We start from the raw sequence: 24389 nt of genomic DNA, 5'->3' as shown, positions 1-24389 counted from the left end.
ATAATATATTACTGTGTGACAAAGTTACTTGAGTCAAGCATTTGTATTGGCAAGGTATAAGAACCGTCATTTTTTTCCAAAAAGTGAAAATAAACCGCAGGCTCTTTAGTTCACAGTTTGTTGTTTTGTGTATATTTCCTATGGCGATTTCTATCTTTGTTATGTAATACAGTGAACATCATTTTTTTAAATATATACAGGGTTGATAGCAAAATTTACATGTCAAAGAGATTAACGAGAAGAATGTAGTGTTATTTAACCTGTTTTAAAGTGTCATTCATGGTTAGTCAAAACAAACAAAATCAACTTAAAAGGAAATAAAATTGGCTTACTAGTTGATTTAGTCTGCTTATTAAAATGGTATTAAAATAGAATAAAGACTACATCCATTCCACGAGAAGTCACGATGATCCAAAGTTCAAAATTGCACAAATGTGTATTTTTTTTTCAAACCGCCAATGAACAGAGATTTCCAAAAGAAACTAATTTGTTTGGCCACGCTTTGCAGCTACTATGTGTTCCTATGGTAACGGTGATTGTGATACCGGCTATTGTTAGAGTGAAGTTGTGGTGCTTTTGTTGTAGAGCTGTGTGCATCATCCTTTGTACTCGGCATTCATAATTGCAAAGGTAACGCCACAAGTCTTTTGTGTGCGTTTGTCAACAACATAAGTAAGATAATTTTCGCGCATTTGTGTTTTCCCAAGGGAGTGATTATTTTAGCACGTGAAACGGCCCTGCTAATTTCCGCCCAAGATATCGTTTCCCAGTTTTTGTGCTTGCTATTGTAGCTAATCAGCATTTCTGAGAGTTTGGCAATCTGTTATCACCTTGCAGGCTTTGTGTTGGACTGCGTCACTCTAAGAAGAGTGATGTTTCTAAGGAAATAGACTCAAACGAAGTTGAATCGACGGCGTCGCGTGCACGCAGGAAACGAGATTTATACGCGAACCTGCTTCGCTCGACACGTTTGAAGAACACACAGCTTTGACATCATCTTTTCACGTTAACGGAAGCTGAAAATTTCAGTTTAACAAGCAAAGTAAACAAAAGATTTAACCTCTGCCTCGCTAGTAAAACCTCTGCCTACAGAGAGACCTGCAAAAGACGAACACTTGACGATACGAGCGCGTCAATAATACAAACAAGTGGATCAGATTTCAAGAATCGACGGTGATGCATATTCCACGTTGAAATCTTCTCAGCTGGTTTTCAAGACAAATTTATCTTCCTTCCGTGTTTAATGGCCCGTGTTAATTGTTATAATTGTTCGTGAAGTGGCATGGCGAAGAGCCATGAGATGGTACAACCGAATTCGTACAATACCCGCAAAATTCGAGGCGAGTTGTACACAACCTCCGCGGGGGAAAGGTCGCCATTCTACGATTCGGACTCGCCAAGCGATACTCTATCGGTTAACGGGTAAGTTAATCAGTTTTGGAACGTTTATGTACTAAATGAAAATATGTTTATTAAGTAGACGTTTTATTAATCACAGTACCCCTAATTTCTTTTTTGCGATCAATCGTGGGCTTGTCAGGGAAAAAACTGCTCGAATTTTTGCTGAATGGTAGGCATTTTTTGCCCGCATGATCTCTTATTTTTAAATTATTTTTTTTTAGATTCACCAAGTTTCCTTTGTGTGAGATGTCATTGAAAAATTACAGTTTATTTTCTTTAAACTTAGCGTTGGTTCACAGCTGCATAAGCTTAAGTTTTGTTTATCGAGATATGATTGCTAACACAACGAAAGCAGCTGGAGTTCTTCAACAACAACACCGTTGCTTAAATATAAAGGCTAAATTTTTTCAAGCTGACTGGTCTCGAAATGTATGCCTCAACGCCTACTCTTTTATCTACCCTACTATGCAGGAAATTAGCGAATAGCTAAGAAATTCTGCAATTTAGTAAGGCCTCATTTGAAAGTAAAATGAAAAAACATGAAAACACTGTTTACATTTGTTTCACTAGCGCCTCAAGCGAATCGACTTCGGCAAGATCTTCTCGCTCCTCTACTTTGGGTTCAGGGTTATCTAGTCGTTTAACAACAACTACAGAAAGCGATGGCGAAACCGAAGCTTTGGACAACGTCCGTGTTGTGGCAAGGTTGGTAAATTAAATTGAGATCGGATGTTTACATTTCGCTAATATCTTTGAAGGTTATTATTTCGAACTTGTCGTGACTGCCTCCTCATATGTTTGATCTGGTTAATTGTCGCGGCCTATCAAAAATTGCGCCGCACAGCTTCAAAGATCACGAAGTTCACTTGAGTTTTGATGAAATAATATGATTGACTATTAAATCATTATTTACTTTATAAGGTTTGAGAGTGATATGAATTATCAAGACTCTGGACGTGTTATCTTCCAAGACCAAATCAAGCCAGCTGATGTATCAGTGAAGATTGAGGCTGATAACACAAGTTTTATGGAAAAAAAGTCTTTTAATAAGTTGACTGTTTTACTGAACATCATCTGCAAAAAATATTCTTTAATTTAATGATTTACCTAATTGTGAGTTTTCATTTAATTTTATTTGATTTACCACCTGTAATTACCTAATTTCACTCTAAAAGTACATTCTGACCTTAAGGGAAAACACATTCTCTTTCGGTACTTGTAGATCTAAAGACCCTGTCAAAAATGGTCCTCTGTATGCATGTATCTGCTAACTTTTTTTCTCGCGAAGTGCATTAGACATAATTTTTCTTTGTAAGGGTCAACATTTTGCCCCTCCCCCTTCCCAGCCCCCTCTTAAGGCAAGAAAGGATTCACCATCAAGGGGACCTGCCTTATTACATAAAATTTTGCCGACACATTACTTAAATGATTTTGAAAAATCCTTATTAAGCAGCACTTTGATTTGGCAGTTTTTTGTAAATTTTGTAACATAAGTCACTAAATTCTTGTGATTTTGTGAACTGAAACTTTGGCAAATTAAGGTATTTGAAACTTTTACGATGACAATAGAACATTTATGTGATAAAATCATAAACGTCAATAGCTTCATTTAAACTCTTTATAAACATGGAAACTGCAGAGTTCACATGGGAATGCAAAATTTAATACTAGCAAAGGATCCACTTCAGTTGTCAAGCTGAAATGACTGAAATGTGCAGGAGACATCTGATACATGTCGTAATCGACTGTCAAATAGCATTATTGTGTGAAACTGACCAGATAGCGGAATTTCTTATTGTACTCACTCCAATTTAGGGATGATCTAAATTTTGGTGCATTTTAATTTTAATTAACAATTTTGAGAAAAGTCACTAAATTCAGTAAATTAAAGTGTCACCAAAATTTCACGTAATAACTAAAGCCAGCCAGCTTGCAGTGTAAGCGTTGCGCATGTGCAAGGTGCGCTTGCAACTTATCGGTATAAGCGCATATCAAGTAGATTCAATGCGATGTTATATTAGGAAAAGTGGGTGGGGAGGGGGTGGGGATGGAAGGAGGTATTTTTCCTTCCCCTCCCCCTTACTCCTCTTTAAGCCCCACTCCTACTCCCTCGAATGCCTTTCTCGTCCCAAGCCTTTTCCAAATTTGAATCCAAGATGTGGCATTCACTTGATCAAATTTATACTTGCATGCAAAAATACACCTGCATTTATATGACAGGCTATTTTTATGCAAGAAAGTACCCTTCTTTTTGCCCAATTCTCCTACCACTTTTCTCAATGTACACTATTGTGTGTTGGTCTTTTACCCTAGGCGGTCCTCTTTCATTCATAATACTATTGTCTCTCATTTTTAGAGCACGTCCTTTAAATCCTTTTGAGAAGGAAAGAGGAGACAAGAACATTATCAAGCTGCCAGGTGATGGAGCAGTTTGGGTGAGTTATCTCTACTGTTTCATTGAGTGCATGGCGAATGTGGTTCTGGTGTTAGTGGGGGGGGGGGGGGGGATTTATATAACCTCAGACTCTCACTAAAGGTTATATGGTAGAAGAAACTGATAGGTCATCAAATTTCAATACTTTGAATGATGGACTAATTTGAATTTTTATGGTTCATTGTTATCCAAACATTCAGTTATCCAGATTTCTTTGAAATTTCCATTAATAAAAACAAGAGAGACTGAATTGTTGGTTGATATTTGCAGTTATGAATACATGCATCAGATATTTTAACAATATTTTTTTTTTAGATTTTAACATCAACAAACCCTGCATATCCTTCTTTTGTTCTTTTCAACAAATGCATGTATTTAAAAAAATCATCCATTTGTTTGTGAATGTTCCTCTGAAACTTTCTTTTTTTAATTGCTCAAACAATTACAATAATAATATACATGAAAAAATTACTCGATTCTGATTGGCTGAGAGCAGTGCAGTTCAAGTGTAACACCAGTGCTAAAAGTGTAACACCAGTGCAAATTACACATCGCAATTCTAGATTGTGATTAGCTAAAAGAAAATAGGAAATTTTCTAAGCCAATGATATCACATAAAATGATGATGAAAATTTAGTGCGGAAACTTTGAAAAAAGTTTTCTCAAATGAGAAAAAATGGCCTCAAGTAAGATTTTCTGGCGTTTCCTCCAAGCAAATTTTTTCACTCACTGAAGCAGCTCGTGCAATTTCAGCTTTTTGAAAAACTCACTCATGCAAGTTAATTCCAAATTGAACTCGAAACCATATGATTACCTATACTAATGTTATTACAATTTAACTTAGACCATGGTTACAAAACAGTCAAAAACAGTCTACGGAGTTGCGTATCTACGCATTACAATCTACACATTACATACAACAAATTTACAGTATGCTTCTTACAGAGAAAGGACACTACTGGTAATTTACAGCTCTTCCTTATATTCACATGCAATATTTACATCAGCTACTCTGAAACTTGAGAAAAACAATAAAATGTTGCTATTTCAGACGACCTACAGCCACTGCGCACTTAATGGCTGATAGGATACGATGGCTTATCACAGCCGATCAGATTGCAGCTAGCATTTGGATTACTATACAGTAAAATTCTACTACTTAAGTAGTTTTAGTGTATATGCATAACATGCAAATCTTTCAAGTGTGGAGACTTGTTCTTTGCAGATTGACAACAGCTTTGGCCAGATCAAGCCTTTTACTTTCAATGAAGCATTTGGTGAAGAGACCTCACAGGAGGAGATATTTGAAGGATGTGGCATTAAACACTTGGTGGAGATGGCTTTAGAAGGGTTGGTACCAGGGGGGGTTTACTAGAAAATCTGTAAATCTACCTGGTTATCTTCAGTTTCTACAATTGCCCTTCTCTTCTAAAAGGGATGGCCGTTCTTCCTTTCTTAGGATCCCAAATGGTTCAAATTCAAGACCCTTCTGGGCAATAAGACTAATTACTATTCTATGAGACCACGAATTTCTTAGCCTCGCAAAGGAAATTGAGAGTCCAAGAAGGCATAATTTACTTTTAAAGATGTTTTACTGTCCTTAGTAAAACTCAGAAACTAACAATGTAACTTTTTGTTGTTTCAGGTATTCCTGTACAGCCTTTGCATATGGTCAGACTGGATCAGGGAAGACGTACACCATCACCGGCCCACTAAATCTGGTAAATGTTTTTTCTTGTATAAATACTGTGATACAATGGACTTTAGGCAACTTATTAAAGGACAGCAGTTTTTCAAAGTTTATTTGCAGTTCGTTTACTGAAACCAGGGCCACCCAGACAGTGAAAATCAATCAGATGGCAGAACTTGTTCATTGTGATGCATACACGACTATGGTGTCAGTTAATAAATTGTTAAGCTCAAACCATTCAGTAGTACTTTTGCATACTTGCGGTTTTAACAAGAATTCTCCCTTGTTTGGCGTATAGGAGAAACTAACTGCTCACAGGTTGTGTACTGATGAGCCATCAAGCTCTTTTTATCCCAAAGGTTGGATCAGACTTACCAGTTTAATTACTTAAGATACAGTTACATTTGAGGTGACTTTAATTTTTCCTACTGTAGAAAGTTTCAAGTTGACCTATGTGAACTGAGTTGATTAACTATATGTACAATCATAGATATAATAAAGAAAACATGAACTTACTGTATTTGAACATTACAGGAAGGCCCTGTGGCTAACAAGGACAAGTTTATTCCTGATCCAGACATGCAAGGACTGATTGAAAGGTTTGTATCTCATATGTACAATGATTGTACTCTAGGGGTGAGTTGAGTGGGGGGAAGGGGGGGGGGGCTATTGCATGTAGTGTGGTAATTTTCAAACTGGAGTCGGCTTTTCCATTTGGGATTTTCCATGGATTTAACAACTCTAAGATCCAATGTTCTGACCACTTATGTTTTGGTTTCAAGGTTGTCACTTTAGCCTTCTAGGTCTGTAATGACTTTAAAGTCTGAGATCAGGTATGGGTGGTATGTAGTGGGGTACATGTATTGATTGACAGTCCCCCATTTTAAGTTAACTGTAAGATGGGGGAGTGTCACTAAAAATGTGTGAAAAAATAAATATTGCAATCTTGATAATGTGCAGGAAGTATGGAGCTTAATATTATTTTATTTGATTATTGTTTTATTGTTTCAGGTCTTTCCATTATTTATTTGAGCTAATGGATAATCGTTCAGATGTTGTGTATATGCTCAAAGCTTCGTATTTGGAAGTGTATAATGAAAAGGTACAAGCCTTTCAAATGTTATTTGTACATGTTAAGTTGTAGTTACTATATTGTAATTTCACGAAAGAAAACATTAAAACTTTAAAGGTAGCATTGTGTATCTGCCCAAGTGTAAGGTATACCATGTTTACGTGAAGGTTGGTTTTATTTATTTGTTGGATTCATTTGTTGTGGTTTCAGAAAATGTCCATGCCCAACCTAAAAGAGGGTTTTTGAAAATTCCATCGATGAAGCAGGGGGGATCAAAAGCCAAAAGTTTTAAAGATCCAAAATTGGAATTCCTGTGGGATGGGAGGGAGGGGTATGGATATTTTCTGGAAAACACAATGGAGAATATTTCACCAAAACTATGAACTTTTGCACTTGCCCCAACTTGATTGGATAATTTATCAACAATTTTATTTACATCATAGTGGATACAAGTGTTTAAAAAATAGTTGTAAATGCTATCCTTTGTTTATAACAGGTGCAGGATCTACTCAACCCCTCCAGAGCAAGAGACTCCCTTCCTGTGCGCTGGGCCAGGGACAGAGGCTTCTATGTAGAAAACTTGTTTTTTGTGGAGTGTGACGCACTGGATGACCTTACAGCTGTGTTAGAGGAAGGTATGGTCACACCATCATAGTATGATCAACTTCTAATTTCTCTCTAGAATATCAATACAAAATCAGGCATACATTTCATGAGAATTATGATAATGGCCACCCTGGGAAAATTGTTTTGATGTACTAACAAATTCTTCCAACTTGTTTACTATAAAGAAATTTCTGGAGACAAGTAAGGAGAATTTGTATACTGGTATAAATTTCAGTTAACTATTGGTCAAGTTCTTCTGATACTACTCCCTCTCAGTCTTTGATCTCGAAGGTGGGGCAGGTGGAGGAGAGTGACTAGGGGGTAGGCAACCTCCCTTGTGTCAGTAGTACCCCTCCCTTACACTCCTCTGTTTCTCCATTTGCAAGCTACATTCTGCAGTGTAGGCAGTAGGATTCTAAAAAAGTGCCGTATGGTCATCCCAGACAAGTAGATTTTCCTGTTGAACAATTAACATTTCATTCTCACTTACTCAATGGGCAAAGGCCCAGGCAAGTCTTCTTCTAAGTAAGAATAAAAAAGTAAACTAATTCTTGCCCAGAACGAGCAAAATTTGAGAGCTGCTTCACCCAAGGGCAAGGTAAGGTAAGGTAAAGTCTGCATACGAGCGAAGTGGCCCATCAGGCCAGAGCTTATCCCGGTTTCCATAGCATGAAGCAACTAGGAATATTTCTACTCCCCCCTGGATAGGATGCTAGTCCATCGCAGGGTTACCCCCAGCATTAAATTCGCCAGTACCCATTTATACACCTGGGTGGAGAGAGGCACTGTGAGAGTAAAGTGTCTTGCCCAAGAACACAACACATTGTCCCCGTCCTAAGGGAAAACTGGTATTCAATTGTTTTTCAAGCCATGGTCAAATGTTAAACTCCTATGTCCTACTTTTTGCTGCACTCACACTTCTTTTCTAATCTTTTGCAACAGTAGTTGTGTTCTTCATCCTCCATGTTTGACAAGCTTTAAGGGGGTAGGATACCCTAAAATATGGCGATGTTCATGAAAAATTCAATTTCTTGAAAATACCAGGCTTAAGACCCTTGACGACTTGTCAAAAAAACTCTGAAACAATCTTGTCGAATTTCCTACCAGATGAGTGTGAAATTTAAGGAAAGTACACAGTGGTATACGTTTTTTTTCACGGAGCAACGGCCATAGCAACGACTGTTTACTGTAAGAACGTGACCAAAAAGATAGATTATTTTTAACTAATATGAACAAAACTATTTAGAAAAAAACTTTTAAGACATGCACAACTTGATTGGTATAATTATTTGTCAAAAGCTTTGCCTCAAATTGCCATCACAGGCTCATTCATTTCCCTTATGAAAAGGAATATTTCCCACAACTGTGGTAACTTTCTACAAAATAGAACAACCATTGCACCCCCTCCCCCGAGATCCAATCTGCACCCCCCTGCTATTTGTGGCTCGTTAAATGCTTAATACTTTGTGTAAGAAACTTAAAGTGCATTTTTCTCAAAAGTTTACTTTTGTACCGACTGACTTCGCGCCAACATTTCTACTTTGCAAGGTTTTTAAGTAGAATTCCCGAAACTTGGGCTCATCAAAGACCAATAGTGTCGTGATGTTATAAACCAAAAAAATCATAACATTTTAAGGTCTGTCACGTGACATGAGATGATTTGTCCACTGGGTGTGGTAAAAAATAAGGTTATTTGCAAATAAAGCCTGTAAAAAGCACTGAAAATAAGAGTTAACTGTCAAAACTTAGGTTCATTGCACAGAACAAAACAGAAACTTACACGATATGCCTATTTGACCGTCAAATCTAGTTTTGTAAAAGAGCAGGAAGTGTTGGCGTCAATACTATAAAACACTACCTCAAAAGGTTGTGGCTGGTTTCCATAGCAACCATTTTGAGTAAAACTCTAGAAATTTAATTTTTCTTCTTGAGCCCAATAGCACACAATTGATCTTTCTTTACCATATTTAAACAAACTTTTTGGTCCATTTGAGGGTATCCTACCCCCCTAAAGTCAACATTTTTGTAAACATTTTTTATTCTTTTTCAGGATTGAGTAATCGACAAGTGGGTTCACATTTAATGAATGATCATTCCAGCAGAAGTCACAGTATGCTTACAGTTTACATTGATATTGAATCAGTAAGTACTACTCCCTCAGCTGGACCATCTATTCTTAATTGATCGTTCGTTGAATTTCAAAAATGTTTAGTCTGAAAAACGTTCAGGGTAAAAAAGATTGCGTGGCAAGTCCACAGAGCATCTACCTGGGACGCTGGGAGTAGCAAACGTATAGATATAATAAAATGGATAATAATTGTGCCATTCAGTTACTGTGGCAAAAAAGAACGGAACTTACATGCTCTTTGAAGATGCTAGGTGGCAAAACTTGACACTTAGCCACACAAACGTCTTGAAATGTTGCAATATTCTAATAGCGCAGCATGTTTCGAACTGGGTTTTCCAAACTAAATTATTATCTGTTGAATTTGCAAAAATAATATTTAAACAAAAAAGTCAGCTCAAATTGCTGTATGCCCTTTTGAAACCCCGTGGAGCATGCTTCATTTAGTTTTCTCTCCTCTTGATCTTGGGCAAGGTACACTGTAGTAGATCTTGATCTAACTTCTTAATTGGTTTGATCTTCTCCAGACTGTTTATTTAATCCCTTCTCGTTTTCATTTTCCTGGAGGTTCCAAAAGAGGATCCACTTTGGGGAGAGTTATACTGACCTTCACCATTGCTTTTAACGGATACGAAAAAAATGTCTTCATCTTTGTGAAAACTAATTAGCTGTTAAGAGATATTCCTTTCTCCGAAAACAAATGCTGTAGTTAAGTTGTTGAATTTGTTTCATATCTTCGAAATTAACAATCATTTTCTTTTTGTAAATGAAACAATTAACTACATCACGTGAAAATACTATTTGTTTGTTTCGTCCTACACAATTTTCTGACTTTGGCTATCATATGTTTTTATTTTTTTTAAAATTATTTTTTTAAAAGCTTTTAAAAAAGCTGAAAGCGGACCCGTTTTAGATTACTTCTAATTGTCGTACTTTTTCAGAGTTTGAGCGCTCTTTTAGTTTTAGTATAGATTGAATATCTGATTGAAAGTTTATTAAATGTGTTTTCTTTCCAGACGACTAAGTAAATTACAAGTGGCAAATGGAGATATTTTGCATAAAATGTCTAACCTAATACAACAACGCATAATGAAGAACAAACTTGAGCAAATATAGAAGATCGTTTTTATTTGGGCGTACGACAGAAGAGACGTGAACGAGCAATTTTGAGATCGAATAATTTTCAGCCAGTTTGTGAAACTTGAGTTTTATAACAAGGCTTTTGTGCAAGTTGTAACAGTAAGTGAATGTTTTACAAATGCAATGAACGTTTCATTTGGAAACTTGAAATTTGAAACCAATTCTAAACATAATGCGTTGACGAATCGCAAGAAAAGATTATTAATTCTAAAAGTGTCAAGACTTCAAAATTTCTTTAAAACGTAGGTTTGGATGTGGCCTGCCCTTTTGCGAAAATAAGCGGAGATTCTACGAGCTAAAAAGCTAAAAAAAATTGTCAACATTCCTTACAAATGATTAATTTTCGTTGGGGATTATCTGTGATTCTACTGAATGCGTAGGGGATTTGTTTTCAGTGTTGTTTGCTGATGTAAGTAACGAGTGCATTTTCCATCTTTCTCTCAGAACGACCCGGAAGACGAATCTGGTTACCCCGTTGTCAAACACGGCAAGTTGAGCTTGGTGGATTTAGCAGGTAAGAAAATAAAAACAGACTAGGAGACTGTGAACCTTGTTTGAAAGTTCACTCACATCACACGGAAGTGTCCTCTTGGCTTGTTGTCTTGCAAAAAGAGAGAGTGAAAATTCCCGCTTTTTCGTGCGCGCGGCTGATACAACCAGAATAAGACCGATCCTCTGCCTATTTGTTAGCTATCGCAGAAAGCCCCTTTTCAGTGAGATTTGTACAGTGTATCTTTGATGTATCGCCGACATTAAGTCTATATACGAGCCAAGTGGCCCATCACGCCGGAGTTTATCCCAATTTCTGTAGCATGAAGCGACCAGGAGTATTTCTACTCCCCCCTGGATGGGATGCTAGTCCATCGCAGGGTTACCCCCAACATTAAATTCGCCGGTACCCATTTATACACCCGACTGGAGAGATGCACTGTGAGAGTAAAGTGTCTTGCCCAAGAACACAACGCAATGTCCCCGGCCAGGGCTCGAACCCGGACCGCTTGATCCGGAGTCGAGCGCACTAACCATGAGGCCACCACGCCTCCCACGTATCGCCGACATACTTGAGAGGAGAATTTTTTATCGTTACATCCGACGCGTCTATGCGGTATCCGAAGCATGTCATGCACGGACGCGAAATGACGTTTTTCCGCCTTGAAAACTCAAAGAAAAAACCCACAGAAAAGCGAGTATTAATGTAAAGAGATCCCTTTTGCGCGATTCAAGTTGCAGTTTCTTTCACATGGTATTCATAGTAAGCTAGAGAATCTTGTCTTAGAAGTAAGTGAACCGAGACCTTGTCGCTTTGTTTTCATATTGAGAAAGTTTTGAATCACTTTATCGATTTTAAATGGCCTTACACTGGTAGCATTATCCGCGGGCTCGTCCAGTTTGATATATATATGGAAGCGAACATTTCGTATTGCTTTTAGTACGTAAACGATTGATGTTCTAAAATGATGGAACAAGATTGAAGAAACACAAGCAACTCACATAGAAGTGAGCAGACAAGATTGAAACACATGAAAACCAAAGCTTGACATCGAGCTCAGGTCAACTCGTACAAAAACAAAGCCTCCAAACTTTATTTCATTGTTTGTACAGTTGGGAGACTGAAGAAGAAAAACAGGCTGGGTACATATATCAATGATTGTCAAGCGAGGCGCGAAAGCCGCGCGCACAAGATGGCTGCGCCAAAAACTGGACGTGTCAGTGGGCGCAAATTTATGCATTATGTTTTATGTTTATTCCTCCTATGCTGTGCTTTTTTTTTTTTTTTCAGAGATCGAGTAATCTCTTAAAAATAGTATCGACCTGCAATTATATAGGTTAAGAGAGTGTTAAAAGCCAAACAAAACCAACACCTGCCACATTGTGAAAAACCACTTGAGCGAGAACTTTGAACTTGTACAGAAATGCCTCGTATCTTTGCCTTTCCTTAATTCTTATCATGCCCATAGCAAGACAGGACAGCGACGTGTTTGGTTCTCTTGGTCAGTAAAGTCGGAGTCATCACAATTCAGTGTTGTTCAAAAGTAACCTGTGTTATAAATATCGCAGTTCAATTAGATATCCATAAATGATTATTCTTGAACAAGATGACTTAAACAGCATTCCGGTTGACACTAGTAACGTTTTGTTTGAGTTTGCATTAATGAAATTTCATTGAGTCAGATTGTACGGTTGAACGATCGCTTTGTCAAATATGTAAAATTCATTTAATTTTGTAAGAGTACGCCAAACAGTGAACAAATCGTTGTTGGCTCTTTAATCCTTAACCTATTTTTACCTTAAAGCACCAAATTATCAAGCACAGGAGTGTATTTGTAAGTATTAAGTTATCCTAAAACTGATTTGATGGGAATTAGACGCGAACTGACCGAAACGAACGAGGCCACACATTTTTCTAACATGCAGATGTCTCTTTTGCTTTCTTCTATCGACATCACGAATGTAAACGACCACGCACTTCATAAACTGTGTGAACATTTGTCTTTTCGGAGAGTTTATGCCACTTTGAAAAATATTTGAAACTACTTAAGCAGCTAAATTCGTGAGAAATTCTTGTTCGTGGATTCATAGTGAACCATCGTGACTGTGTTCTAGCACGAGGTCAGTTATCTCTTAGAATACTATAGTTACAATTTCTTTGTTGCTTGACAACCGAAGACGTCGTTTTAGCTGTTCTTTTCGTCACAGACGTTTTGTGTTTAACGTTTTCTCTACAGGGAGCGAGCGCGTCAAAGAAACCAAGTCTGTTGGAGGCACGTTCGCCGAGTCGCAGAATATCAATAAGAGTTTGTTGACGTTGGGTAAGTTTGCTTTGCATTTTATTGTCGTGGCGTGTCTCGAGTAGGAAAGTAATTAAAGGTAAACAGATCTTTTCTGATGTGTAAACGAGTAATGAATTTTTATTCATTTGTGTACGTGTGGATTTTCACGGTTGCAGTTTGTGGAGTGTGTTTCTATGGCAGTGTTTCGCTTCGTCAAACTGAACGATTTCCCAGCTCCACGTGTTGAAGTCTGACTTCTTTACTCGACTTGTGTAAATCGCTTTAAGCTGAAGTACATGCTAAGTTGCATCCACACCGTTTGAGGCATTGGCATTATTATTAAGATTTATTGACGCTGAGCAAGGGTTAATTAAATAAATGCATACCTTAGTGTGCTTCGGCTTGAACGACTTATGTCATTTTGTTTTTGTTACATAGTGTTAAGACTCTTTAGTTTCAAAGTTGAGCTTTTTCGCCGATTGGTTGAATTTTGGTACATATCGAATCTCCCTCTATAGTTAAACTAGTTTGAGAAAGTTCCTTGAGAAAGATCTGAAAATGGCCGACGTAAAATTCGCTGTTTTGGCGTAATTAGCATACACAATATCTCAATGTTGTATCTCTTTGTTCCTCTAAGTACTCTGGTTTCCTACAAATTGTTAAAATTGTTTGAATATCTTTTTGGACCTTGCGAATTTGTTAACTCTACCAAATAAAATTTAATTACACGATTTGCTACTGACAGTTTCCTAGATTTTTTTTGTTTCTTATTATGATAATCGTGAAGTGCCCACAATTTACAGTGAACATTATGTTATGTAAAATACCCTGAAATGAATATCTTTGATCGTGTTCTGTTTCGTGATCATTGAGAACAAGAGAAGAAAACTATCTCACGCAACAGTTGCGGTAACGCCACCACAGCAAGTATTTTGAGCATTTCCTACAATTTGAATTAAACGAAAAATGCGGCAGTGCTTTAGCTACCCTGAAACAACATGGAATCTAGTTGTTAAGCTTATCACTGTTGCTGTTGTTGTTGTTGCCGCTGCTGGTCTTGTGTATTTGGGCGGGTCATTAAGAAGGCGTAGAAAATCAGTGTGTCGTATCATCGGCCAAGAGAATTTAGTATAATTAATAGATTCCATGTTTCCGTGCGTCTGTTTAGTAATTAGTCACAGCTGACGTCAAAATGGGGAGGGAACAAAAAAGTGTCACTGTTGTTCTTACCACATTTTGATGTCTTTTGTGATCTGTTACTGAACAGATGCACCGTCTTGACGGGAAAGGATAACGTCATACAGCCTTTTAAATTATTTTCCCTGATTTGAAATGTTTTGTTCTGTTTTGTTACAGGGAATTGTATTTCTGCCTTGAGCGACCCAAGGAAAAAGAACAGTCACATACCTTACCGTGACAGCAAACTGACCAAGCTTCTGGCGGACAGCCTGGGTGGTGATGGTATCACCCTCATGGTGAGCCCCCAGATCTGAGATGGTTTAAGTTAACTTTGAACATTTTTCCGGGCCCATTTCCCACGGGGGAAAAGGACCTAAGCAACTGCTTAAAAAACGTAGTTTCGTGCAAGTAAAATTTTTGGGAATCAGCCAAGAGTTTTTAAAAAGCTCTTTGTATCGTACCCTGTCAATTCATATTAATTCGCGTGTCTCGATTGGGGTGTTTGAGTCTTAGTTATTAGTTAGATTTTCGGCCTTTTCCAAGTTATGTGCAGCATCAGTCTCCTCTAAAGACTATATCATCTCTCCATTGAAATTCATCCCGCTCCAGACACTCTTAAGTATAGTTTCTGTCCAAAAACTATCATTGACTGGAACAGTCATTTCTGAGCTGACACTTAAAATTTGGACGAATTCTCAGCTATCAATCAAACACCTTTCATACCCTCTTATTACTATACTTTCCCCCCGTTTGGTTAGTTAGGGGCTAATATTTCCTCTCTGTTGAATTTCAGATCGCATGTATTTCGCCATCTTCTTATGTGGTGCAGGACACCTTAAACACCTTACGGTACGCTCACAGAGCCAAGAGAATAAAAAACAAACCTGTGGTACAGATGGTAGGTTTATTTCAATGCACAAATTCCTCTTAATTGTCTGCATAATTTCTTGTGATACTTGTTTCGAGAATTTACACTTTTATCAAGACAATTTCTTTGCTCCCTTTCTTGCAGTCTCAACTTTAATTGAATATCTTTGTATGTGTATTTTTCAGGACCCCAAAGAAAAACTGATCCTGAGCCTTAAGCGGGAAATAAAGTTGTTAAGGACTGAAAATGCTTACTTCCGCCAACAGGTAATGATTTGAAAACGTTTTTCACTGAAGATGAAACTTGTTGTTGTCTGCTTCTCCGTGGTTAAAGCACACGTCAAGACTGTTGTAATATTCTGGTTCGTTCGTTTTAAGCGATAACGCACGTCCGTTGGTAAGCGCGGGAAAACATATAACCAGAGAAAAGCGCGGGAAAAATCACATGACCAAAATCCCGAACCGTCGTTTCTGTCCCTGCTTGGACGAAACACCGATATCTTTACCCTAATTGGCTTAGCAAGAATCGGAAAGTGTAGTCATATTTTCTCGTTGTCAAATCCTTCCCTCGCACAGAACTACTTACGAAATATAAAAGAATCTAACCAAAAATATTCGACGGTGTTTAAAGAAATTTACTTGCTATTTCTCTTTCATGTAGCTAGGATTACCAAGCAGCGAGTCACAAACCTCTCTAACAAGTAATGAGAGTAAAACAACGACTGGGACAGAGAATGGCAGTACACCGAAACTTGCTCCTCCCTCGCCACCACCAGGTGTGTACAGTAGATTGAATTCTCTCGCGTGATGAAGCATTTAGCAACTGTTGTTTAATTTCCGTTATGCATGTTATCTAGAAAAAAGCCGTTACCACCTTCCCAAGGGCCCAACGGCGACTTGTGAAAGATGAATCTCCGTTCGGAATCGGGAAGAGAAAATGCTTGCTTGCTTGCTTGCTTGCTTGCTTGCTTGCTTGCTTGCTTGCTTGCTTGCTTGCTTGCTTGCTTGCTTGCGTGATGGCGTAAGCATGGGTCAATATAAGCTTTACGCACAGCTTTCGCAGTTTACTCTATTTCTAACAGATGTGGAGAATGTCAAAGGTTACAGCTGCTGCAGAGTTCATAACGTCACTTTGTTTCTTCGTTGAGGTCTTATTTGTGTTGGTCTCCTTTTCAGTTAAAAAGCTACAAGTCCCTGAAGATTCGCAGCAGAGACTCACAACTGCCAAGTAAGAGATGCACTTTTGTTGCAACAGAAAGTGTGTGGGGAACATTTTGGAATGTATATCATTTCGCAAGAGTAGATAGATAGAACAAACTGTAATGCTACTACTTAAAACGTTCTTAGCAATCTACGGAAGCAACTGCCTGTTAATGCTACTAGTGCGTTACTGTGGGTCAAATCTTCCGCGATCCCTTTGAAAGGAGCTCTGTACGGTTTCTGCAACTTGAAAAGTTTAGCCTAAATTCTTCAAGTTTGTCGTTTGTAATTAACAAATAAAGAAGCCTCGACTGTGCTCTGTTCTGTTGTAAAGCACGCAGGAAGCGGTAGAGCACGAAAGAAGTGTAGGGGAAAACACGAGACGAAGTCGAGTGTTTTTCCCTACTTCTTGAGTGCTCTACCGCTTCCTAAGTGCTTTACAACAGAACAGAGCACAGTCGAGGCTTCTTTATTTGTTTTATGATAAAGAATCCGATAATTTCCCCACGCATTTGGCTGAATTTTCAAACCAAACTTTATTTTCCAAACGAGCAAAAGTGGCGTTAGCCGTGAACTGTTCTCTGATAAAGGACGCTAAAATTAGCCAATCACAATCCTTGTTAGAATTGTTCAAATAATTTGATTGGCTAACGAAGCGACAGCTGTCAATCACAAACTGGACATCAGCTAAGCTTTCAGTTTCGAGTAGTTTCAGCGGCTTTCGAGAGTAGAACGATGCCTTCGAAGTTCGCTTTTAAGTTAAATTTTAAATACGGATTTAAAGGCAGGTGAAGGTTTATAGTCCAGAGGAATCCGGCCGTATTGTGGCCCATGAAAACGTGCACTTTTCCAGTGGAAATTACGAAACGCGGAGCTCAAAGCTTGCGGATGAAAATGCAAAATGCCGAGTTGAATTTGAACGGAGCTACAGTTATTTACGGCTTGTAGCCGCATGCAGCAAGATTGCCCGAGCTAGCGTAAAAGTTAGAAAGACTAAACGGCTCCCACTGGTTCTACTCCGAGCACAGAAGAGAATATCAGAGCAAGCTTTGCACTGATCACTCGTCGGTTCACTTCGCTGAGATGACCGGAGAACGAGCGTTACTACACTACATGTAAGTGTTGTTTGAGCAATTGAGCATTTTTACAAAAATAAAGCTTTTCATCGTCAACAGAGACAGTTCAGTTGTTGTTTTCTGTCGTTGTTTTACTTCTTAAGTATAATTTCTGCCTTCGTAACAAATATAATGTCTTTTATCGAAGCACTGTTTAGGTTGAGAATTTGTTTATTTCGCTACGTGTTTTGGCGGCGGGAATCTAGCAAAACTTGTTATTTTAGTACAGTTTTAACACTACTGTTGCTAACAATGGTCTCTGTGAGCCATATTTACTACAGACAAATAGCTCGTTTCCATTGCGTTTGTCTGAATCACAGGGGATGTTTAATTTGGTTCAAATTTGTCAAAATTCCAAAGCAAAAACTTGAAAGCCAACTTACCGTTATCAGCCCGTGCTCTGTTCTCTGATAAAGCACGCTCTTTCAGCCAATCAGAGCGCGTGTTATATGGAAACTTTATTATAATCCGTGTTAATCTTCTCCATCCTTAACCATCCTTGTTCCGTTATAGTTTATTATTATCTCTTTGGCGTTCTTCTATCTTAGTAAACTACTAGTTTCAGGTTTCGTTCAAGCTTTATAGCTAGTGTCACTGATGATCGTAGTTGTATGTTGATTCTTGTCTCATCATACTAATCCTTGCTCGTTGCTGTTTGTAGTATCGCTGCTGGAGCAAACTCTGGCCTGTACGACATGCTGCAAGAATACATGTTGGAAAACGAGCATCTTAGGTAAGGCACGGTACATTATCCATCCATCCATCATCCGTCCCTCCGTCCCGCCCTCTCTTCCTCCCTCCGTTTTTCCGTCCCTCTCTTCCACCCTCCCTCCGGCCCTTCAACCCTCCCTCCGTACGTCCCTCCGGCCCCCTGTCCCTACTCCTTTCCCTCCGTCCCTCCGTCCCTCCGTCCCTCCGTCCCTCCCTCTGGCCCCCTTTCTATCTGTCCTTCCCTCCATCCCTCCCTGTGTCCCTCCTTCATTCGTCCCTCCGTTTCTCCCTCCCTGCCTCCCTCCCTCCGTCCCTCCATACGTCCACTTTCATCCATCCACTCACTCACTCATTTCTTTCCTTCTCGTAACATTAAGACTCCACTGTCCTGGTACTTCATTTCGGGTTTTTTTAAACTTTGTCTTACCAAACCGCGTTCAATTGGTGTAAAAGGGATATTGGTTCTATTGAAATGGCAAACACTACGGTGTTTGTAAAACAATTCTCTCACACGTACACAGTTTGTTACTCGTTTGTCTCTCTGTCAGAACCCTTCACAAAGTGTAGATAAAGTATGTGTTATTTTGTGGAAAAAAAGACTCATTTTCTCTTCTTCTCAGAACGACAAACGTAGAACTTGTCCAAAGTCGCGAAGAAGTTTCGAGACAACAAATGGTAAGTAGTAGCTGCATGTATTTTGACACTGCCTTGGCTGTGTCACGGGGCTTTTTTTTTTCTAAAACAGAGATGCCATCAATCACCTTCTTTGTTTCGTCGATTGTTAGGTTTTGTCAAGAGAAAATGATCGGCTTTCCAAGAAACTAGAAGAGTTAGAAAGGTTAGTTCAATGGAGGTCACTTCAGCCCAAGCTTTTTCATACTTGCTTGTCATGCAAACTCTACGAGAGACTAATCCAATGATGAAAGCTTGAAAAAGGCGAGTTGCTTTGACATAACGTTTTATTTTATTTACTGATACCCGAAGTAAAATTTTCACCACACTACACAGTCTTCACTTTTTCTCTGTTTTTTTTTCTTCCCGCTTTTTTTAAATGGATTCTTCACTTTATCGATGTCATAAGCAAGTCTTCTTTCAATAAAGGAAACACTGTGCTCGCTCATGCACGTAGCACCGCCTCATTTCTTGAAGGAAATTGTTGCAAGTATTAGTGAAATTCTGCTTAAACCTGCAATTGTATAAAACAAGTTGTCTTATTCATATTAGTCAACTTTGCCAGTTTGTTTTTAATATTTTTAAAAATAAGTAAAATAAAAATCTTTTTTGCATATGTAGGGTGATCGTATCTTCGCCGATGTCCCTAAGGGCCTTATCTGGTGTGGAGTCGCTAAGAGGTGTTGAACGAACCGGTTCACTCCCAGAGGAGCGTTTTATGAACGCTTTCCCAGGCCACTCTGCTGGTTCACAGCCCTCGCAAGTCGCATCGGAACCGAGCCGCCTAGAAAGAAGAAATTCTTTGCCAAGTAAGAGAGAAGTCATTTTCATAGCCATTTGTGCAACGATAACTAAACACAAATCACAGGATTAGTCTTAAATGTAAGGTAAAGTCTCTATACGAGCCAAGTGGCTCATTAGGCCGGAGATTATCCCATTTTCTATAGCATTTCTACCCCCCCCCCCCCCCTGGATGGGATGCTAATCCACTGCAGGGCTACCCCCAGCGTTAAATTCGTCGGTTCCCATTTATACTCCTGGGTGGAGAGAGGGACTGTGAGAGTAAAGTGTCTTGCCCAAGAACACAGCAAATTGTCCCCGCCAGAACTCGAACCCAGACCGCTCGATCCGGAGTGGAGCGCAATAAGCTTAAATGTAGTTATCTGCCAAAAAAGTGACTGAAAATTTTCAAGGCAAGTGCCCACGTATACATCTCAAATGCTTTTTTTTTAACTCCTGTTTCAGTGCAATCCAAGGATCACCATCGCGCCACGTCAGACCCAGTCACAAAATTCCCGCCAATTCAGAACGGACCTTACCCAAACTTTGTTGGGCAGGGCGGCTGGCAGCAAATACCGGAGACTCAAGTGCCCCATCGCGAAGTGGCTCCTGGTAAGAACTGGACTTGATATGTTACTAATAACTTGTAACCCATAGGTCGTCCCTCACCAAGTAGTTGATTGAACAAATGCGCCCAGGTTTAGCTTCGTTAATCTTCGGTAATTTCTAAGATTTCCTTTGCGATTTCCTTTCCGTTATCCAATCTGTAATTTGCCCAAGGACAGGCTCAGCCGTGAATTTGCTACGCCAGCTTGACGTCATAGGGATACGTCGTGTTGCTTCAGGTTGCTTAGCAACTTCTTTGCTAGGACTGTTCGTTAATTCACTGGCAGAAAAAGAAAAAAAAAAGGATTTTGGCTTAAGGGTCTTGATCTGTTCCCTGACTTCAATCATCCATTGGTTAAATTTTCACGATTTCAGTGCGCTGCGTTTAGTTCACGTCTTTTTTATACTCTCTCCTCTCGATGGAAATCTTTGTGCCGCTCCTGCAAGTGCTATTCTCCGATTATCCTGCAATTCTCGCGTCACACCGAGGAGTTTCCGAGATTCTAGATCCTTTGATTCAGATCTTACTCCATTGCCATTTCTGCTCACTTCCTCTTATTCATGTTGTATTTGATTCATTTGTAGAGCCGAACAACAACTTTCACCATAAAGCACCGCAGGCTCGCTCTGGCCCAGACCCTTCACACAAGGCAAAACCTACAGTTAGCACGTAAGTACCAGATATAACTCTCAGCAGATTGTTGTCTTCAACGTTACTATCAAGATAACGTATAAGTTGAAGATATATTCGGTTATGTAAGTAGGTGAAGGGAAAATTCCTTAACCCTTTGAATACTAAACTTTCGCCAAAAAATACCGTTTTTAACCGTTTAGTCAGGTTTTTTAGCTGTCATGACACTAAATAAGCCTAAGTTTTGGCATAAAAAGCTTTTTTCTTTACTAAAAGGAGAGATATTTCGAGGATTAGGTATAAAATTGAGCAAAACTTCAATTCCGGGCATGCGCATAAGCCAAAATTTGGACTTTTTTGTTTTTGCCATTAACCGTTCTCAATTTTGTTTGTTGGCCCTTTCCTTTCTGTTTTTCTCGGCCCTTTTACACTGGCTACCTTTTGCATTGTATGTTCTTTCTGGCTGCAGTGAAAAGTTGGATGTTTATTGCGGGCGAAGCCTAGAAATGGACCTTGATCAATCATAAGCGTTGTGGACCATTTTACCACCGTCTTTGCACCAAAACTGATAACGTTGTTTTTCGATTTGCGACGTCGGAATGTCGTCGATATCTAAACCTGACCATTGTGCCGAAAGGCCAAGCCTAGTACTACTATCTGCTTCTCAAGAATATCTGATGACATTTAAATTGATGGCGTCACAAGTGGTACAAAGAGCACGACCATTAATTACGCATATATGCGTAGTTAGTATTCAAAGGGTTAACATAGCCAGAGTTATCGAGGACATGTCACACTTTCCAAACACAGTGCGCCATTGTATGGATTTAAACACTCGGGTCTTCTTCCCCCAGCATTATTTCTGCACGGAATTGCATGTGTCATTGTCAAGGGTGGGCAAACTGACCATCCTTGACAAATTTTCCCTGACAAACTTTATGCACGTTAAGATCCCTGTATTTTGGGGCGTTGCTACTATATAACACTATTTTAGTTGTTGCACGTTTATCTCACTGTGAAATACTCTGGTATCGTATTTTCCATGTATCAACAGAAAGAAGAGATCGGTTCCTGTGAGCGAGCGTCCTCAAAAAGCCGCTAACAGCTACGCTCGAATGTTTGCCGCTCAAAAGGAAAAAAAAGCCAAAGAAACCAAGGAAAACGAAGGGAAGAATTCACATAACAATGAGGTGAATCGCAAAAGTGGCCCTGTAGAACACGTGAATCCGCCTAACGCATACATAGATGGGATAAGTTACGGTGGCCATCCAAACACTGGGTGGACTGTGGCTAATGGAATTCCTTCAACGTACGACCCTGCACTAGGTACGTGTATTGAATGAGATGGATGCTTGACAAATGTTTGTCCAGCTCAATAACACTAGTGTACTTTAGTTTTAAAAAACACACTATTAGCGACCGAAACAGAAAAGCACTCTGTTGTAATCAATTTGGTGGTCTTGTTGCTGTAAATAACGAAATATTGAGAAATCTGTCCTTGAGGCCATCTTACTGGACAAAGTAGAAGGACCCAGGTTTTATTGCCTGAGTTGTCAGCAAAAGAGGAATGCAGAAAAACAGTTATATTTGAGGTGGGGTGGGGGGGGCGTTTATCATAAGTTGTAGATAAGCGCCTCCTTCAAACGTGGTAAGTGTAGCGTCGTTTGACCAATAACGATTGAAGCCATTCATTGTCTGTCACGGTGCATCACCGTCACATTTATGTCAAACGACCCTTGTAAATGTAGTTTTGCGTGACCAAAAAAACTTAAGCGACGTAAGAACGTTACATGTATGTCGTACGAACCTTGTAAATGTAGCTTTGCGTGACCACCAAAATGCCAGTCGCGGTGTGTTAACGTGACATGCACATTTCTCATTGCAGTTGGAAATCACCAGCTTGCTGAACGTACAAGGCAAGAACTGGAGCAGTTGGACTCTCAGATAGAATACCACAGATTTATGGCTCAGAAGAGATACAACAACAACCCACCCAGATGACCCCCACCCACCCTTACACTCCTCCCCCGGACAACACCCACATATTCACCATACGTGGAAATCTTGATGTATATGTTCAGGACTTCGTTTCATTTCTTTTTTTTTTATTTATTGCAAATGGAACAGTGGATGGGGAATGTTATGAATTTAAGAGGGAGGAAGAATTGTATTTTACGTTTAGGATAGTTGATATTTGTATATTTTCTGTACATAAAATTATTTACTTTAAGTATATTTCCACTTATTTCTTCACTGATGTATAGAGAGGAAAATGAAGATATTAAGTTTATATCAAATTTATTTGAAGATTAAAGATATACGCATCCGTTGTGTTAAAAAAATTGTTTTTTTCTCGCTATACGGCAGACCAAATGAAACGAGGACCGAAAATGGGGGGCGGGAGGGGGGCGTTTTTCGCCTTCATTTTCATTCCTCATACTATTTGCCAGCCGTGCTCGCTTTTAAAAACGTTTACATTTAAGATCAGCTTCAGTGCAAGCCCAGGTATAACGAAAAGCCCTAGCGAATACGTCAATGTCTTCCATGATGGTATTGATCTTTGACGGGTTTACAGCGTGCTTTATAACGAATCAAATCGTCGGTATCAATTGAGTGTGTTAAATCAAAGTGCATGCAGTGTTGCCTGTAACTCGATGTATATGAGATTTTGAAATTCCTTTCCATTCGAAGCCAGGTCATTTCATAGCCGACTACAATCAGTCCTCTTGGTTTTCTTACATCGTCGATGAAGCAATATTAGACAATTCTGTTTCCTGTCACCCAATCAGATCGAACATAAGCAAGCATAAAGAGTAATTTTCATGTTGCTTGGCGAAACTTCATTAAAATTTCATTCAACTTCCTTGACTAAAACTGTGGCCGACTGTGTTCGCGCGCGTGAGAAGTGACCGTGTGAAGACTGGATCGAGTGTGCAAGGGAGCGTAACAGGAAATTCCCCGCCGTTTCCTCTTCTCTGGTTCTTCTAAACGAGTCGTGTGAAGAGGGAGATAATTCTTGGGTGGCCATGAGAAAGATTAGAGAAGAAGTAAGAGGGAACATAGGTAGAAGTGACTTTTTTAAATTAAAAACAGCATGTGATTGCTTCTCTTTTTCTCTTTCTTTCTTCTTTCCATACTTTTCGTCCGCTATTTTGTTTGTTTCCCTTTGTTGTTGTTCGTTTTTAAAAAGGACGACTGAGAAATGTACCAGGATATATAGCGCACAGGCAGAGCCATTGTATATTGCGCATATTATTATTGTTGTTTTGTTTTGTTTTGTTAGTTGTTTTTTTGTCATCCTCCAAGTTCACATTTACAACAGCTAAACGATGGATCAAACATTTCCATCAAGCATCTTGTTGTTAATCAAACAATTTCTCCCAGAAAAA

At 39.1% G+C, this 24389-nt stretch overlaps 1 protein-coding gene across 1 annotated transcript; it reads left to right on the top strand.

Annotated features, from left to right (window-relative positions):
• The first annotated feature begins 405 nt into the window (after window positions 1-405).
• On the top strand, window positions 406-23342 carry LOC145463860 (kinesin-like protein KIF12). The gene is made up of 25 exons (XM_081447654.1): window positions 406-672; window positions 838-1422; window positions 1972-2106; window positions 3758-3836; window positions 5061-5185; window positions 5481-5556; window positions 6060-6124; window positions 6537-6627; window positions 7094-7232; window positions 9254-9345; window positions 10913-10982; window positions 13195-13278; window positions 14596-14714; window positions 15212-15316; window positions 15472-15552; window positions 15947-16061; window positions 16462-16513; window positions 18262-18333; window positions 18932-18986; window positions 19097-19149; window positions 19605-19792; window positions 20229-20375; window positions 20955-21039; window positions 22055-22326; window positions 22886-23342. Exons 2-25 carry the CDS (start codon window positions 1283-1285, stop codon window positions 22999-23001), a joined length of 2556 nt encoding a protein of 851 aa, XP_081303780.1. The 5' UTR covers window positions 406-672; window positions 838-1282; the 3' UTR covers window positions 23002-23342.
• The last annotated feature ends 1047 nt before the right edge of the window (window positions 23343-24389 follow it).

The sequence above is a fragment of the Orbicella franksi genome, chromosome 12, assembly GCF_964199315.1.
Source record: "Orbicella franksi chromosome 12, jaOrbFran1.1, whole genome shotgun sequence".
Taxonomy (NCBI): domain Eukaryota; kingdom Metazoa; phylum Cnidaria; class Anthozoa; order Scleractinia; family Merulinidae; genus Orbicella; species Orbicella franksi.
This window is presented reverse-complemented; position numbering and strand designations above follow the sequence as displayed.